Below are 16,729 nucleotides of genomic sequence, written 5' to 3' on the forward strand. Positions count from 1 at the left end.
CGAGTAAACGAGTAGCTCGTGATAAATATTTTCTCTGGACGGCAGACGGGTTAATATTCCTCCGGCTCTCTTATTACGCTCGAGACATTGTTACACAGCGACTAGCAGCCACTTCGGAAAGTTAAGCAATGAATTAGTCGGATGGATACTTACTCTCGTGTTACGGCCACCGTTAGCTGAGTCGAGTCTCGTTGGAAATATGGTATTCTCTTTTCGACAATTGAAACTCGGTTACCCCCGAACTTCTCGATAAAACACTCGTGACGGAGTTCGACGCGAGAAAATTTCGCCAGCGTCCCTCTTGGTTCCGTTTCTTTGTCAACTTCTGGTTTTTATTTCTCCACTCCAGAGAGTGAGCAGGTGGGGCGAAAGAAAAATGAAAAGGAGCACGCGAGCCCCGTTCATCAATGTGTTTCATAAGAAGTATTGCAGCTGCATAAACTTCATTATTTAGACGATTCGCCAGTTGAAAAACAAATGTACTGTACCAAGTAGAAAGCTAGAGGATCACAGTGAGCATTCGTGTCTGGCAATTGTTTATGAACATTAAACAGGGAACATCGCTTACGGAAAGTTAGACGGATAATTTTATTTCCCTTTTCCGCCTTACTATAAAATTCAACGAGAACGAGAACCTTTCTACAGGGATTATAACGGAGAAGATCCCCTTGTTCGTTTAATAATGCACGCTTTGATATATTAACTGCCTGTTTTTTTCTCTCTTTTCCCATGTATGTCGTTAAAATGCAAAACGTTCAGTTGGTAGATTAGAAAAACTCGTTGTCCGATAACGAGTTTGAAGTAGTGTACACTCTGCGAAAGTTAGCTGCGCATTGACGACCAGTGCGTGTATACACGTTCGTACAAAGGCGTGTCGAAACTCTCGAAACGAAATTTCATATTCTCTTAGGCGCATTTAGTAATAGGAGCACAAAATGGAGGAAAACGGGAGAGGAAGAGAGAGAGAGAGAGAGGAAAAAAAAAGAAACAGAAATTTCGAGCCAACGCAACGACTGATATAAAATATTGGCAGATATCAACAAATTCTAATAGTATATTTGGCATACAGAGAAGATGGGATTTGTGGTTTTCTAAACGGTTTGATAAAGGCTGTGCGATACCTTTAATAGGATGGCTTATGTACGATTTTCACGAAAATTTCCCCACGAATTTCGTCCCAAAGCCAGCTTTTTCTCTACTAGCTTAGAGTTTATATTTTCGTTCCACCGCTGCGGGCTTGACTGCCACGAAGAAACCCCCAAGGGTACAGTGACGTTTCCGTATTTTCAGGATAGCCTGACAACGGGGCGATAAAGTGAAACGGTGCGGATTCCCCGCGAATAGCCCGAGGGCCGGGTTACTGCTGCCTCTATTCGGTCAGTGATCTTGCCCGGTGTAAAAATATATTTATCCAGCCTCGTAAACTAGAAATTCCTCTCTCTTTTTCTCGCAAGATATACGGGATGTATACGCTTACGATTCACCTAGATTGGATAGCGCTTAAATTCGCTTGTGTGTATTATCTTTTGCGTATCTTCAATGCCATGTAAGCGTCATAGACGACGGCGCGTCGAACGGAACAGCTTTAATATAAATAACGTTGAATACGATCGAACTTTCTACAGGAATCTTCTCTTTTTTTATTTATTTTATTAATTCGTAACGATAGGCAATAGGTTGATGTGTTTTATCTTTGAAGTAAGATATTACATTTCTAATGAAATTTGATAGAATTTAACAAGTAGGAATTTATAGGATCTTTTATAGATCTACCGGGACACATGGGAGTCGATATGGATGGCTTCAGACTCGTGAAACTAGTTATAGACACTCTCAGATTAATTGAACCTGATACAGCTATCCGCGAATCTCTATAATCTAATACAAACAACATCGGACTCGTGGGATTCGTTATACGCAACGTCGGACTCGTGGGACGGAATATAAATCGTATCGAACTCGCATGCCTCGAAATAGAACACTTCAAACTCGTATCAATAAGCGTTTGCTCATCTCGAGTTTCTAAAAGTCGATCACAGCATTTTCTAATTTGTAAAATTCAATTGGCATCATCCGAGGTTTGCAGCGATTGTTTTAACATCGAAGAAGTTGATCGAATCCACGTATCGAGTTTATAGAGTCTTGGCTAGAGCTAACTTGCATTCGGAAAATTAAAATACGCAACATTCGATTAATTAGAATAATTTTAACCTTGCGGAAGTTTATTGGATCTATATAGCGAGTATTTAAGAATACCTTGGATTCAGAAAATTGGAGTACAGGACAAATTAGAGCATAAAGCATTTAATTAGTATTATATCAGGTGGATTTAGAAAATTAGAGCGAGCATCCTGAAACGTTGTTGGTAACGCGTTAGATCCGTAGACTACAGTAGATTCATGGAACTCGGTGTAGAACTCAAAGTTATGGAAGAATTCCAAAATCCCAGGGACTCTGAATGTTCTCACATTTCGACAACCTCTGCGATCCTAAGTACCGCAGTAATTCAAGCATCTGGATAGTTTTGGAAACATAATAATCTTATGTTTTCGATGATCTTCTTTAGGTTTCGATGATCTGTAGGTTTTGATAATGCTACGGTCTGGCAAAGAACTCTAACAACCGTAAAATCGCCAAAACCTCCGAATCGGAAACTTACGAACTTCAGAAGTAACTCGAGCGAATTCTACGGGTTCGAAGTCATCCGTATTAAACCCAATCAGAACAGAGGTACTTCTAGCAAACCCTACCAGTTCGTAGATGTTTCTAACAATTTCGATAAATCGTAAATTGTCTCTATGAAACTTCTTTAAAGTAAAATGCTCTCTGTCAAGATCTTGAAACGCGGAGGATTAGTATCAAGTCCAACAAAGCCAGCTACGTAACTATCCTCTTTCGCAAAGGTAATGCTCTTTACGTCGAGTTATACAATATTAAACTGTCGGATTATAAATATAAATAAAATAGGGTTTCTATGTATCAGCGGTAAAGGAGATTTCTAAACGTGATCATATCGTTGCGCCCACAAAGAGGCTGCGTATAGACTCAACGATTTCAAAAACAGGCTAGGAAACTTTGTACAAGTCCGCGCACACTATACAGCGACGTTGTCACAAAAGCATGCATTCTGTACATACATGCAAGTATACATTCCACCATGTATATATATATATATAGAGGCAGAGAGACATAGATAGACAGACAGATAGATAGATAGATAGATAGATAGGTAGATAGAGAGAATGAGAGAGAGAAAAAATGAGAGAGAGAGAGAGGGATAGAGGGAGAGATGCCACGGCATAGACTTGCCGAGTCAATTCACGTTCCGTAAACGAGCCTTCACGCGCGCGCTTTCGTCGCGTTCCAATATCTAAGTCATAATTTTAATGAAATTCCACGGCGCGTCGCAGTCTTCGAATTTCAATCCACTATAAATAACGGGTCACCCAAGACCTCGTGGAGAATACCAGGATCTCCGAGTACACGATCGCTTGGCTGGTGATATATTATTTCGCTCTGTTAGAAAACGCGGTCAAATCGAACGATGAGGCCACTACAGATAGATGTAAGAAAAGGAAAAAAATAGTGAAAGATGAGGACTTTGCGGAAATAGAAATAACGCGAAAGTATTCGAGAAAATGAAAATTCCCCGGCGGGTAATAGGAATTTTTCGCGACGGAGAATGCTGCATCTTCCTACTGCGAATCGCATCGCGTGCATCGAAGGGGTGGATCGATTTTCTCACACGACGACTCGCGGTTTGGTATTCCGATGAAATGAATGGAATTGTCTCGCGTAAATGCTCCGGATGATGAATTATCTTTTTACAAGGGGAATGGTAGTATTTGACTCAACTATCGAATTAGAAACACGTGCAAAGATTATAACGCTATGACATAAAGTTATTTTGTTGCTATTCAAGTTATCGCTAAATACATAGATGGTCAGGTATATTAAAGTTATTTAATTTATTTAATACGTTATATATCGTTATATTATATCACAGAGATAAATTGTAGAATTTTATTCATCGAAACATATACATGGTCACGTAATTCATTTGATTTGAAATCAGAGAAAATCTCTCTAACGTAGTTCATGTATATGTAATGAGAACATAAGTTACTGCTACAGAAATCCGCGCAGAAAATATCAGAGACGAGATGTAATGAATGATAGGTACAAATAGAAGAAGAAACACAAATTATTAATTACATGTGTAGAATACCTTGAGCACTTGATAAACTTTGTCATCATAAAGTTCGTTCATTAAATTTTACTAAAGTTTCCAATGGTCCTATTTCAACTTCGAGGAGCCATACGGGAAACTATATGTACTCGACGCGAGATCGGTTTTATCCCGCAAGAACAGAGACATTCGTGCTGGTTCGCAGCTGTGTCTCCATGTAATTCACTTGTAATTGGCTAATCGCACGACTTATTTTGCGATGAATTTCGCGACCAAATTTCGCGGAAAGTAAAACGGAACCGAACGTTAGCAAAACATAATTACAAACGGTGTATGTTTGATGCGCGACATTTTCTCCCGCAGCTTTCACGTTAATTAATATCAGTTCGTTCGCGGGAACGTTTCAAGATTTATAGCTGTGGCTGCGGAAATTTGCCTGACGCGCATCGTGAAACGCGGTTGGGTTCAAGGACCTTAATGCATCGGTACCAACGCGTTATTCCCAGCGAATGCGCTCGCTGAAATGTGGTTTCAGCAGGTGGTCCCGGAAGTTTGCATTACATTCCGAGGTACAACGTTCCAGAAATTTTCACCGCCAAGACGAAACGCGTGGTAATTTTCAAGGACACTCGGTTCCCACGAACCCACACTTTTCCGCCCGCCACTGACTCGATACGCGGTACTATACTCTCTACACGCTCGTCTTCTTTCCAAATAAAGAAGCGGACAACTTATGAGCGTGCATTATTCAACGCGTACACGTACCACTCTTGGGTTCTGTCCAAAATGTTTCAAGTTAACAACGGTGCAATTACTTTTAATTGGACTTTATTATGCGTGGACAGTCGAATGTAAAATTTTATCACTGGATTCTCTGCTTTAATGTTGAGAAATATTTTTTAGAGATTCATTGGTGGAAAGTAATTAATTATGAAGTTATAAATTGACGCGATAAATTTCACCGGTTTAGATCCTCTTTACTGGTGCAATCTCCGGGGACAAATTGATTTTAACAAATAACGTTTCCTCTCGTCTTTAAGTTCGCGCGATTAATTCATCTGGATGAAATTGCCAGGACAGATAAGAGGAGAGTCGAGGATAAGATGCCAACGAATTCGCATGGGAGCAAGAACGTAGCAGGAAAGTATGGTTGGTCCGTTGTAGGCGACGACCTAAGGTGATGGAATGGCTGGTAGAAAAAAGGTGTCGGGTGTGAAAGCGAGACACGGATGAATGAAGGTTAGAAGAGAGGTGGAGGCTTCGTGGACGAGCTCCGCAAATAAGAAGTATGGGGTAGCGAGTTGCGAAGCAGAAGAATACTCTTGACGTTGACAACGGTGGAATGAAACTGACGTTGGAAAACACCATGTCCCTCTCTTTCTCTCTGTCTCTGCGTCCTTTTGTCGTTACCTTTGTTGTTTGCTTCTTTTTTTTTTTTTATCAAGGTTAGGTATATTAATTTTGTGCGCGCGGCAAATGGACGTAGCTGGGGCAAACATTTTAAATATTCAGATGGGCTCCCGCCATGCACAGCGACATTTATAAACATTTATAACGCGTTTTCGTTCAAATAACTTTTCCCCCCTCTTTCTCTTATTTTCCTTTTATTTTCTTCTTACTTTTCTCCTGTACCCGTTTATTGCCCATGGAAACGAGAAGCAAAAGGGGGATACACAGAACCGGACAGTTGTTACTTTTTGAACTAAAGGCTGACGTAAATAATACCGGTTACTATCGCATTTATTACGTGCGAACTCACCATTAGACGGACTTAGATTCTCTGGTTAAAGGAATGATATATTAACCTTAACCCCGGTTACGGGTCCCTTTTGTTCTCTCCGAGTTATGAATTCTGTATAAACAGAGATTAGTTAGAGAGAGAAATGCGAATACTCCCACATACGTATGTCGGTACGTGCCCACACAGGTTGTCCATTTGTGTGTTGCCGCTTGATCTTTGAATATAGTGCAAGTACATTAAATTACAGCTCACGCTTGATGCGAACGCGGCCGTGCGCGATATTCGCTGCTGTACCTTTTCTAATTACGAGCACGTTTCAATCGTACACGCTCGTTCGCTAGTTCCATCGCCCTCGCAACCCTTTGCCCCTCTTACCTTTCGGGATGCAGTTTAATTCGTATTATGAAATCGACGAATGGGAGAAAGCACGGGTTTACGAGTCGATAGCTGGTCGGACTAATGGATCTGTAATATTCAACGGTCGATAAATCGATGTAGTTAAAGCGCTTGGTCGATGGCCAACGATTAGGAGATAGGTAGACAGTCATAAAGTACCGGCTTGGGAATGACTTTATTTTAATAAAGACTCGCTAAATTGCAAAGCACTTTGCTAAAACGATTACGCGTCGGGAAATTGCTTTTAGCGCCACAATTACGTTCGTACGTCGCCTTGCCCGGCGTACCACGATCCACCACTGGTGCGACCGTGGCAAGATCCTGTACGGCTTCTTTCCGCTTCATGCCGCTTCGCTCGTCCTTTTACGTCGATCACATTTTACTCTCGACACCTTCCGCGTGCTACGTTGATTTTCCTATCCCTACATACGTGCTTTGCATTCGCGAGGGAAACGATTTTTGCTGGTTTCATCGGGAACTTGCATCGACGAGCAAAGAGAAAGAGGAAGAGAGAGAAAGAGAGAGAGAGAGAGAGAGAGAGAGTGTGTGTCAAAGGTTTGGAGTTTGAAAACATTTTACGGTTACTTTTTCTTGCTCAATTTATAGAAGTACGCCCAGGTCTGTAATATTTTCTTAAAGCTAGTCAAGTAACTGCTTTCCGAATATTTCTTTTTGCTTTGACTTCTTCTTTTACTTTCTTTCCTTCTCCTTCCTTTTTTGCTGCAATGCGTCTTTGTCTTTTACAATATGTTTCACGTTTTGCAATCGGTAATTCGTTCGCGACGGGAAAATGGCGCGTCAATTCTCGTTCGTAAACTTAATTGTGAACGGAGGGAATTGCTTCCCGGTTCCGTTTCATCGGCAGTCGGATAAAGGTAATTTTGTCCTTGCCGCGAGAACAATGTGTTACCCGATTCGATCCGGTCGACGGATATATTCGCGGGATGACCCAATCTTCGGACCTAGTCCAAGTCCTCTTCCATCTCCGGGCTCTGTGCCCCGTTCCGCGAAAACTTCTTTAATCTTCCGAACATTCGAGAACGAACGTCTTTCCCGATATCAGTCGCTGCTTTGGACAGGTAGAAGGCCAAAGATTTGCAAGAAACGGAAATCGAAAGATCACATTCGAATCTCTTAGAAATTATGAAAATACAGGAAATAAAAACTCTTTGTTTTATGTTCCGTTGATACTAGCACTATGGCATTCGTGTCATTTTCATCGCACATGTGCCTCTCTATCGTAAAAAAAGTTTCAGGAAACTATGAAAAAATTCTTTTAAGTACGCATGTCTTGCCATTTCAATTTTATACTGAAATTTTTCTCGGTGCATCGAAGAAGAAAATTCATAGATGAAGAATAAATTGCACGACGGCAAATAAAAGTCCTACATTTTATACATTATCAAAATTAGCCTGATTTTGGTAGTAAAATTAAGAGGTATTTTTCGCTTCCGTTTTTTCGCCGAGAATGATGAAAAGGGAGAAAAACAGAGGAATTTAGATGAGACGAAAGGATGGTAGGTTGCATATGACGTTCGAATGCGGGTGAAACCGGCTAGATGGTTGGCTGAAACGAAGGGTACAAGCGAGGGCGGCGGGTGTAGGTCGTCTCTCTGACGGCGAGACGAGCGAGTGTAAGACTAGAATGAGGGGCAAACGTGACGACGGGGCCGTGAAGCGAATCAAACGATTTTACGCTCCAAATTTCAAGTCTTTGAATCAGTCAGCGTGCAGAAGAAGTAAGAAATGGCAAAAAGTACAGTTATTTCGTTTCCCACTGAAGTGCCTGTATTCGTTTCGCCGTATCCAGTCACTCGTCCTTCCGGTGTCGCGATTGAAGATTATAAGGCAAGTCAACGAGACGCGAAACGAACATATACCTCTTTTTTTATTCTGATATTTGATCGTAAATAAAACGCTTATAGGGGGGAATATTGGCAAATTTGTCGAACGGAGATTTAACGTAGAATATAACTTAAGCTGTTCCGTTCTCAAAATTGTTCAGTAGGATTTCGAAATTGCTGATCCATCGAACTATCTTGCATGTGGATTTGACTTTAAACTTGTAATTCAATACCAAACGGTATTCTTCGTTGTCACATAAATGTTGAACGTATGCGTGATAAGAGTTATATTAAACACTACACAGGGTTATCGCAGAAATGTCAGTTAACGTTGGGGTCCGAGTATATTTTGTCATGGGGGCGGAGCAAGGGGTGGGAGCGACCGTTCTCCCATTAATGCGCAAAATCGTATTTGCAATAGTAAAATACAGTTAAGTAAACACAGCTGCGCCGCATTGCGTTCTCTCAGTGTAGTTTAATGACGCTAGAGGCAGCTTGCTCTCGGTCTCTCCACACCTCACTAATTAGTAAATATGTTGCGTATTTATAGCTTTATAAAGTGTTGAATATTCGTGTGCGCCCTGGGTTCTCGATAATTTGGAGAGCAAACGACCCAACGTCGCCTTTCCATTCGTCACGAATAGACTGTTCGGGATGCTTCTAAAATCCATGATCATATTTCGGTTTTAAAGATGTAATGTACCTTTTTGTTATTTTTCACTATTGTCATTTAAGCATTAATAGATGGTTGGGAAATTCTGTAACAGTTCTATCTTGTATTTTATAGGATCAAATGTGAATTACTTATTTTACTTTCGTTAAATATTGAAATGTTAGACTCGAACAAATACTGCTCTTGTTTGAAAAGAGAAAAATCCGGAATTGGTTAATTAAAAGTTTCGTTTTTGAAAGCGATATTGGGTATCGTGTATGGGTAAAGAATAGGTAAAATATATCACATTTCAACCGACATGTTCAATGTTATCCGTTCTATTTCACTGTCACTCACTCTGATTTTTATAAAACTCCCTTAATGACAAAAAATATTCCGCAGTCTGGCAAAAACTTGAGGAATTCATTCCTGGGAAAGACGGCAAAAAGACTTGTAATTTAATACGATGGATCGTAGAAAATCGTCTACAGGAACATTTAAACGCGTGTTAATTCTATGAAAATATAGTACGTTTAGATTTTTCCGTATATTTCAACGTACCAAGTAATCCAATAGAGTTAAAAAGTTCGCTTTAGGGTGCAACAACGAATTCATTGAAGCAATTTTGAAAGTATCGTGGCATTTAGTTTGACGCAACACGGATGAGGTTGTTAACCGCGTCTTTTTCTTCTTGGACTCCGGGCTGGAACGAATTCAGCGTTTTACGAATCGTCACAGTTCGCGGCACGTATATGTATATGCGCATGGCCATTCAGTGGGCGCGAGCCCGGTGAAAAATCGAGGCGAGAAAAAATGTTCAATATTCAAGCAGTACCAATGGAGAAAGAAAGCGTCGGAGTGTGCGACGAACAGTTAAACTCGTAAATAGAATACAACACAGCCGTGTTGTGTATTTATATTCTCTTTGCGAGGACGACGATTCCTTTGCGTGTTGTCCAACAAAATTTATCCTTTCCCGCTTTGAAAGGCCTGCACGATCAAAGTGATCCCGAGCTCGCGTTCGCGGCTCGCGAGCGAAACATTCGCGAAAAAAACACATATCCCGTCACAATATAATATTTCGTTTGAACCGATACGATAGCGATACGATACCGATACATCATCGAGTTTTAACGTAGCTTCTTCCCGAAGCTTCTGTTCCCTTTAAACGGGCATGCCGCGCCATGCCGATACAGAAGAAACCTATCGGATATCTATCTTTGTACATGTAGAAAATATAAAAAGCAATGGGAAAAGAATAGGAAACAAAAAATAAGAAAAGAGGATGAAGAGAAAAGGGAAAAGAATAAGAATATTGACATGTATACAAAAACGATCCTTTGGTAGGTACGCATCGCGTGTTTTATGATTATGTACGTCGTATGACGCGCAACGTCTGGGAGGACTTTCATTGAGCGGACAAACCCCTAGGCACGGATTGGAGAGGAAAAAAATTGTCGATACGGAGTAGGGGTTTGGGCACGAAGCGAAGGGGGAATAGGGTGGCTTGGGGGTGAGAGCGTAGAACGGGCAGTCTGCCAGAAAGGACGGAGCGAAAGGTGGGATGAGGTCTGATCGTGAGTATGCAATGTAACAGAGAGGGAGAGAAGGAAAGGGATGGATGAAAAGAGAGACAAAGCAGTAGAGAAGAGGGTGGATGAGTTGAAGAGAGAAGGACGGGCTAGAGTTGGCTGGGATACGCGGATAGCGGATTGGGATGGATGGGTTGATTGATTGGGCACGCTTGTATTGTTTCAGGAGGAAGCTGAATCGACGTAACGGTCTACGCCAGGATGGCCAGTTGGCCGTTGAGAATCGTACTTCTGTCCAGCACCCTCATCCTTGTCCGCGGTAAGTAAGAACACAAATCTCCTGGTTTGTGCTTCTGCTGGTGGAAATCATGGCCGTTGGATCGTTTCGTTCCGTCGTGTTTCGGCCGTCGTGTTTCGGCCGTCGGCCATTTCACCGTCCGTAGACAGGCAATACCATGGGGGATATGCTCTGTTTCACCGTAAGCGGGAGAGGGAAGTGCGTTTAGCCGGGTAAATATTTGCGTCGCTGAACGCGAAGCGAGAAAATGAGAGACGTCACCGGATTTTCCAGGAACGAGAAGTATTCGGCCAATAAACTGACTTCCTCCAGAGAGAAATAATTTGCCCGTTTGTTCTTTTTCAGCGACGAATTTGATTTCCATCTTCCGTATAAACCCCATAAAGTTTCGTTGTATCTTCTTTCTTTAGAGATACAAATATATGGAAACGTAGCGAATAGAATATGTTTTCCTGCCGCTTTTATTATTCTTTTTCATTTTCTTCGTCAAAGATAATAAAAACGACAGATGAGTGAACGATATTGAAAAGTTTTAATATCGCGGAGTTACCTGTGGCATCGAGTCGAAGCACGTCGGTTTACAGAAACGGCAGAAAACGCGTATTTGCTCCGGCCGTTTTCTAACTCTCTTTTCTCGACAAGGACGAGCCTCGAATCTGTTTTCAGCCGAAGTGTCCGGTGATTGATATTCTGCCACTAGACGATCTGTTGTTCACCGTTGCTCAATCACGCGACGAAAGTAGCACCGCAGGTGTCCATTTAAATTATAGACGCTAGTTTCATTTATTTCAGAATCCATTATCTTGGCAACTTCTCGCGTAATTTGTAAGCCAATCCAAGAAGAGTAACTTCGTACTCGGCTTTCCTTCGAACTTACGTCATTAATAACTTTCTCATGGCCGGGCAGGTCGGGCTGATCGTTGCAGCCACTGTCATCGATTAATAACTTCGCGAAAACCGTTCCACAAAAGTAGCAATGATCGCGTTTAAACGAACGATACTCGTAAATAAAAAGTTCGTTACGGGAAGTTGGCTTTTACGTTATTTAAATGCTGTCGTTTCGCGATCGAGGTGGAAACTTTTGTGCTCGAATTCTCCAAAGTAATTTCGTTCCGAGGCGATCGAACCGTCGGTGATGTCTTTGCCATCCGCTGCAAGTGACCGACTTTTATTTATTGCACTCCTATAAACGTTCCTGAGGGTATTAAATCGTCGGTAAATTCACTGTACTTCGCTCGATGGCAATCCGAAACCCCGCTGAAAAAAACACGTAAACATCTGCGTTCTGTAGACGATACTTGTTGCCTTCGCTTTTGACTCTCGTCCCCTCTGTTCCTCCTTTCATTTTAATCTCACCTCTTCCTTCGCTCCGCGTATATTATCTTCGAGTTCTCTCAAGAGACGTTAAAGCAATGCCACGGTTCTTCGCATAATCAAAATACCATACTTAGTGAACTAGAAGGATATAAGATTTTGACTCGAGATTACGAGCGTTGCAAAAGTTAGCCGATATCGAATATCATTGCAAATGCGTTTCAACGTTGCCTTTCTCCTCTCGACGCTCGTAAAAACTTTTTAATCGCCACTATTCGCGAATCTACCTTTGCCGTGTTTTCTCGTCTTCCTCTGCCTCGTTGGTCGCCGTTGCCTCGTGTGAAAGACACGAGTTGCCTTCTTCCATTCCTCTCTATCGGTACTCTGTCGAGGCAGAAAACTCGCACGGACCTATGCTTTACAACCTGCAGAGAAATTTTTCCCTCGGATCCTTGAGAAATCGGTTGGAGAAAACATCGAATTCGTGTTATCCCAGCCGCGAAGTTCGTCTTTCAACGCGGCTGTCTCCGCCAACTTTTCTCCGCCACTTTCTCACCCTCGAATAGCGGGAGAAGGGGTTGATAGAAAACGAGAGGAGAAAGGGACACGTGCACACAGGCGCGCAAGCTGTCCAATACTCGCTTAAAATGTAGAGTACGTGCAGCGAACAGCGCACGATTGCCAGTAGGTTTCCGACCGTAAGCTATCGCGAAGGGGAATAGCGGAGAAAAGAGCGTGGAGTGATTTGGAAGGTAGTTGCGGCTTGACTAAAGAGGACGGGGTATGGAGGACCGACCGAGAGAGAAACGATCGTAGGGAAAAGAAGAAGACGGTAGATAGGAGAAGAGATGGGAAGAAGAGGGCGAGAGGAAAAAGGGAAAAGGAGCAAAAGGAAGAAGAGAGCAGGAGGCGGGCTACGACGGTGGTGTTAGCAGCGGACGATGGTGGCTTAAACGAGAAAGGAGGGGCGCGTGCTTTCTTAAAGATGTGAGTCGGGGCGCACTTGTTGCACGAAAAAGGAGTATGGGCGATGCCAAGGAAGGAAGGAAGGAACAGGCGTGTGCAGGCTCGGAAGCGTGCAAAAAGTGGGGGTGAGGGGTTGGTTGGGATGGGGGCGGGGGTTGAAGAAAAACGACGCCGAGCAGAGAAGGAGATTTGACGGCGACGGTGAAAGTTTCAAGGGAGGGAAGCGAGGAAACGATAGGGGTTGCGGGGTGAAGATACGGCTGGGGAATCGAATTGATTCTCCTTTACGGGCTCGCGTTACTTTTCTTTACCGTCTTGCCATCCTTGCCTCTTGACCGTGCTCTCTCTTTTAAGTCTCTCTCTTTCTCTCTCACTCGTTCGCTCGCTCGCTTCTTCGGAACCGTTCCTTTCGCTCGTGTTATTTATTTATCAGCTCTCGCACGTAGCTTTCCTCAACCTCGTGTAAAGGACCTGACGAGCCTGCACTTCGACCGAACCTTCTTCTTCGAACCTTTTACCCGGACTATTTCTTTTCTCTCTTTCCGATCGCTCTTAGCTATTTTCTCTTCTCTCGGCAATCCTATGGTCCGTTGTATCTGCTTCCTCTCTCATTTCGTTCGCTCGTCGTTGGACGGCGAAAGGTAGTTCTTTCACATCGATGCGAAGAATCGGCACTCGCCAATTGCGTCTGGAGGATGAGAAGACTTATTGGGATTCCTTACGGACAACGGTCCTCCAAGGCATTCGCGATCGATCCTCGAGCATGGGACCAATCGAGACGATCCATTGGTTATGGTGAATATCGTATATCGAAGAAAAGTAATGGCCCGGGAGATGATCGATAACGAGTAGTGGACAGCTTGAGCAGGTCCATCGCCTTTCCTCCTTTACTCGAAATATATAGAAGACACGAATAACGGTGGAATGGGACTATGCAAAGAAGTATACGCCGTGCAATAAATTATTAATTCAAGACGGATTAGATCCTACCGAAGAAGCTGAAAGAGAAGAATGGTGCTTTTAAGTTTATTAGCCATGGAAGAAAAGATAGAACGCGAACAGCTATACTCGAGATAGGTCCGGTAGACCCATTGAACTTCGGGCTTGAGAGAATTCACTACGTTACTTATTTATCAGCATCTACACATACGTGGGTACGATGCAGCAAGCGAATCCGTTCAAAGAACCACGCGACTATCACCTCCTGGGAAAAAGGCACTTTCCGCGTGAGCAGATAGAATCAACCGGCCCGGATTGGATTGGAGCCTCAAGGAAAAACTTATTTGGATTCCTCACGGATATAAGAAGATCCCAGGGCTGCTTTTACTCGGGACTTGGACGCCACTTGATCGATATCGTAGGGACGACTGCTTCGGTCATATTGATCGTGGAATCGAAATTACGCGTATAATTTCTCTCGTTTCCCCGTGACTTGTTCTTTAATCGAAAAGATTAAACGCCAAAGGCTACGCGTGCCTTTACTTATTCAACTTTTTCCAGGAAACTTGACTTGAAGGTATTACAGTCCTCCGTCGAATAAGGAGCGTTAAGTAACAACGTAGGCAGAGAGTAACAGTTTCAAGGTTTTTTTCCTTCCTCTTCTCTTTCTCCAGCTTGTTACGAGAAAAACGAAGGTGAAACATTTCTCTGGCTTGCGTTTCAGGCGATCACAAAGAAAATTCTTTTATACGCAACAACTGTCCTTTACTATCGGTCTTTTAAACTTTATCTCCGTATCTGATATCGATATTTCCCGGGATAGAAACATACGTTAGACCAATGCTCATGGGAACTTTTTCTTTTCGAAGGCACGAGGAATCCGTCTTGCACGAAACCTGTCCCTTTTATCGATGCTGCGGCGTGCACATTCTCTTCGCGCGCTCCTTCGATTCTCTTGCGACGAATAACCGCGTATCTGAAACGATTCGTCGTAAATTAGGATCCTAATGCGAAGGTTCTGCGAAAGAAATTTATCTTGTAGTGACACCTGTATCGATTTCAAGATTATCACGATGCCGTCATAATACGCGACTTTGTTAGAAATAGCTGGACAAGGAATACAGACAGACGAACGAAGATTTTGTATCCGTGAGTTGGTAATTGAGACTGGCTGGATGTCCTGCTTCCATCAAACGATAACTCTCGATCTCCATTCGTGGAATTCTACACGCTGGAAACTCTCCAACGTCATTTAGGATGTCTACATTCACCGTTGAAGTTCGATTGGATCTGGTTTTCCCAGAATTTAACTGAGCGTATGATTTCGAGAAGTTTTACGAGAACGCGACCCCGGTCGAGGTCACTTTCGATGAACATCCAACGGTCATCGATAATCCGCGATAATGTTCGCATTGATAGGAGCGTACCAAATCTGATGCAATCTATAAGGGGGAAAATCCTCGGGAAAAGGAGCTCGTTGAATTCTCCGATCGCCAAGTTCAGCCGGATGGAGGATTTCTGTTTCGCATGGAATCGAGCAAGTTCGTAATTTCAATCCGAATTTATCGAACGGTTAATTGAAATGAAGCAGGTAATCCGGTTCCCGGGCGATTTTTTTCCCTATGTACTACTACCCGGCGAAGAATCCGCCTTTATCGAGTCGAGGGTGAACCTTCGAAGCGGCAGGAAACTTTCGTAAAAGAATTCAAATTAGACGATCCTCGGAATTTAACTATCCCATTTGAGGTTCGCTGATGAAATTTTCGACTAGGAGTATTGAACTCGCCCCCTTAGCGCCGCGCTTCCGACGTGTGCCTTATTTTTACACTATCGATTTCCTTCGCCTCTTTGACGTTGGATATTGCATTATTCAACGATCCTTCAGGTTCGTGCTATTCCGACTCTCTTCGTATACAGGACATTACAGATCCCTGCGTTAATCCTGTTCACTCCTCTCATTTCTTTCTTTCTTTCTTTCTTTCTTTCTTCCTTTCTTTTGCCCTTCTTCCTCTTTTATTGGTTAAACGTCGACGCACTCTCGTCGCATAATCACGTGTCACGTTAATTATTTCAGCAAAAGTGGGGAAAGAGAGCTTTTTAGAACATCTACGAGATCATTTCGTAATCGGATCTGAGAAAGAGGATTTTCATTGGCTGTCCCTTTTCAAGAAGCAGCCGCTGTATCCGCCGTGCTCCATGAACCACGTACAATACGTGTAACACTGGCATGAATTATGCTGCTCCAGGAACAGCTACATCATATACCACAACCGCAATTGTTGAACCCTGCCGAGGTTAGAGCGGCGATTTTAATTAACCGCATCGTAAGGTCGTAAGGAACACAACTGCTTGTTATTTTCACGATCAAGTGGAACGACGTTTTCCGCTTGATTAATGTTTGTTCGAGACCAGTAGATTGAACATTAAGGAAAAAAAAGAAAGGAAGAGAAAGAAAAGATTGCTTTTGTCACTGTAGACGTTGCAGTAATGTGTAATACGTAATACGTTGATATATGGTACAATTGGATCAAGTGCTAAGCAAATACATTTTCGAGTGTTGATTCTGATGGACGATAAGCTCGACGTAAAAGGGACGCATAGAGAACTTGGGAGAAAAACAACGATAAAACTTATGTGAAGTATGTTATTGGTGACCCGCTGCGAGTGTTCCCAGAGTTGCAGGGATATAACCATGTTTTAGCCAGACTATGCGTATACAGACACACATCTGTTTCCCGTTCAGCACTAAATAACAACTACGTTATCGATCGAAGCGTTTACTTGTCTCATGAATTATACAACGATACAGCGGCGAATTTAAAGCAAGGGCAAGGTTAAAGAAACAGTAACGAAAGAAA

The 16,729-nt window shown here is 42.7% G+C and overlaps 1 protein-coding gene across 12 annotated transcripts in view; it reads left to right on the plus strand.

Moving 5' to 3' along the window:
• LOC126918939 (cell adhesion molecule Dscam2-like) overlaps positions 1-16,729 on the plus strand; it is a 173,332-nt gene that overhangs the window by 63,025 nt on the left and 93,578 nt on the right. For all 12 annotated transcript variants that reach the window (XM_050727514.1, XM_050727515.1, XM_050727521.1 and 9 more), the window contains one exon: positions 10,581-10,673. In XM_050727514.1, coding sequence (XP_050583471.1) covers positions 10,616-10,673 — 58 coding nt within the window. In that variant the 5' untranslated portion in view covers positions 10,581-10,615. The remainder of the gene's footprint in view (positions 1-10,580; positions 10,674-16,729) is intronic.

This window comes from Bombus affinis, chromosome 7 (genome assembly GCF_024516045.1).
Source record: "Bombus affinis isolate iyBomAffi1 chromosome 7, iyBomAffi1.2, whole genome shotgun sequence".
NCBI classification, from domain to species: Eukaryota; Metazoa; Arthropoda; class Insecta; order Hymenoptera; family Apidae; genus Bombus; species Bombus affinis.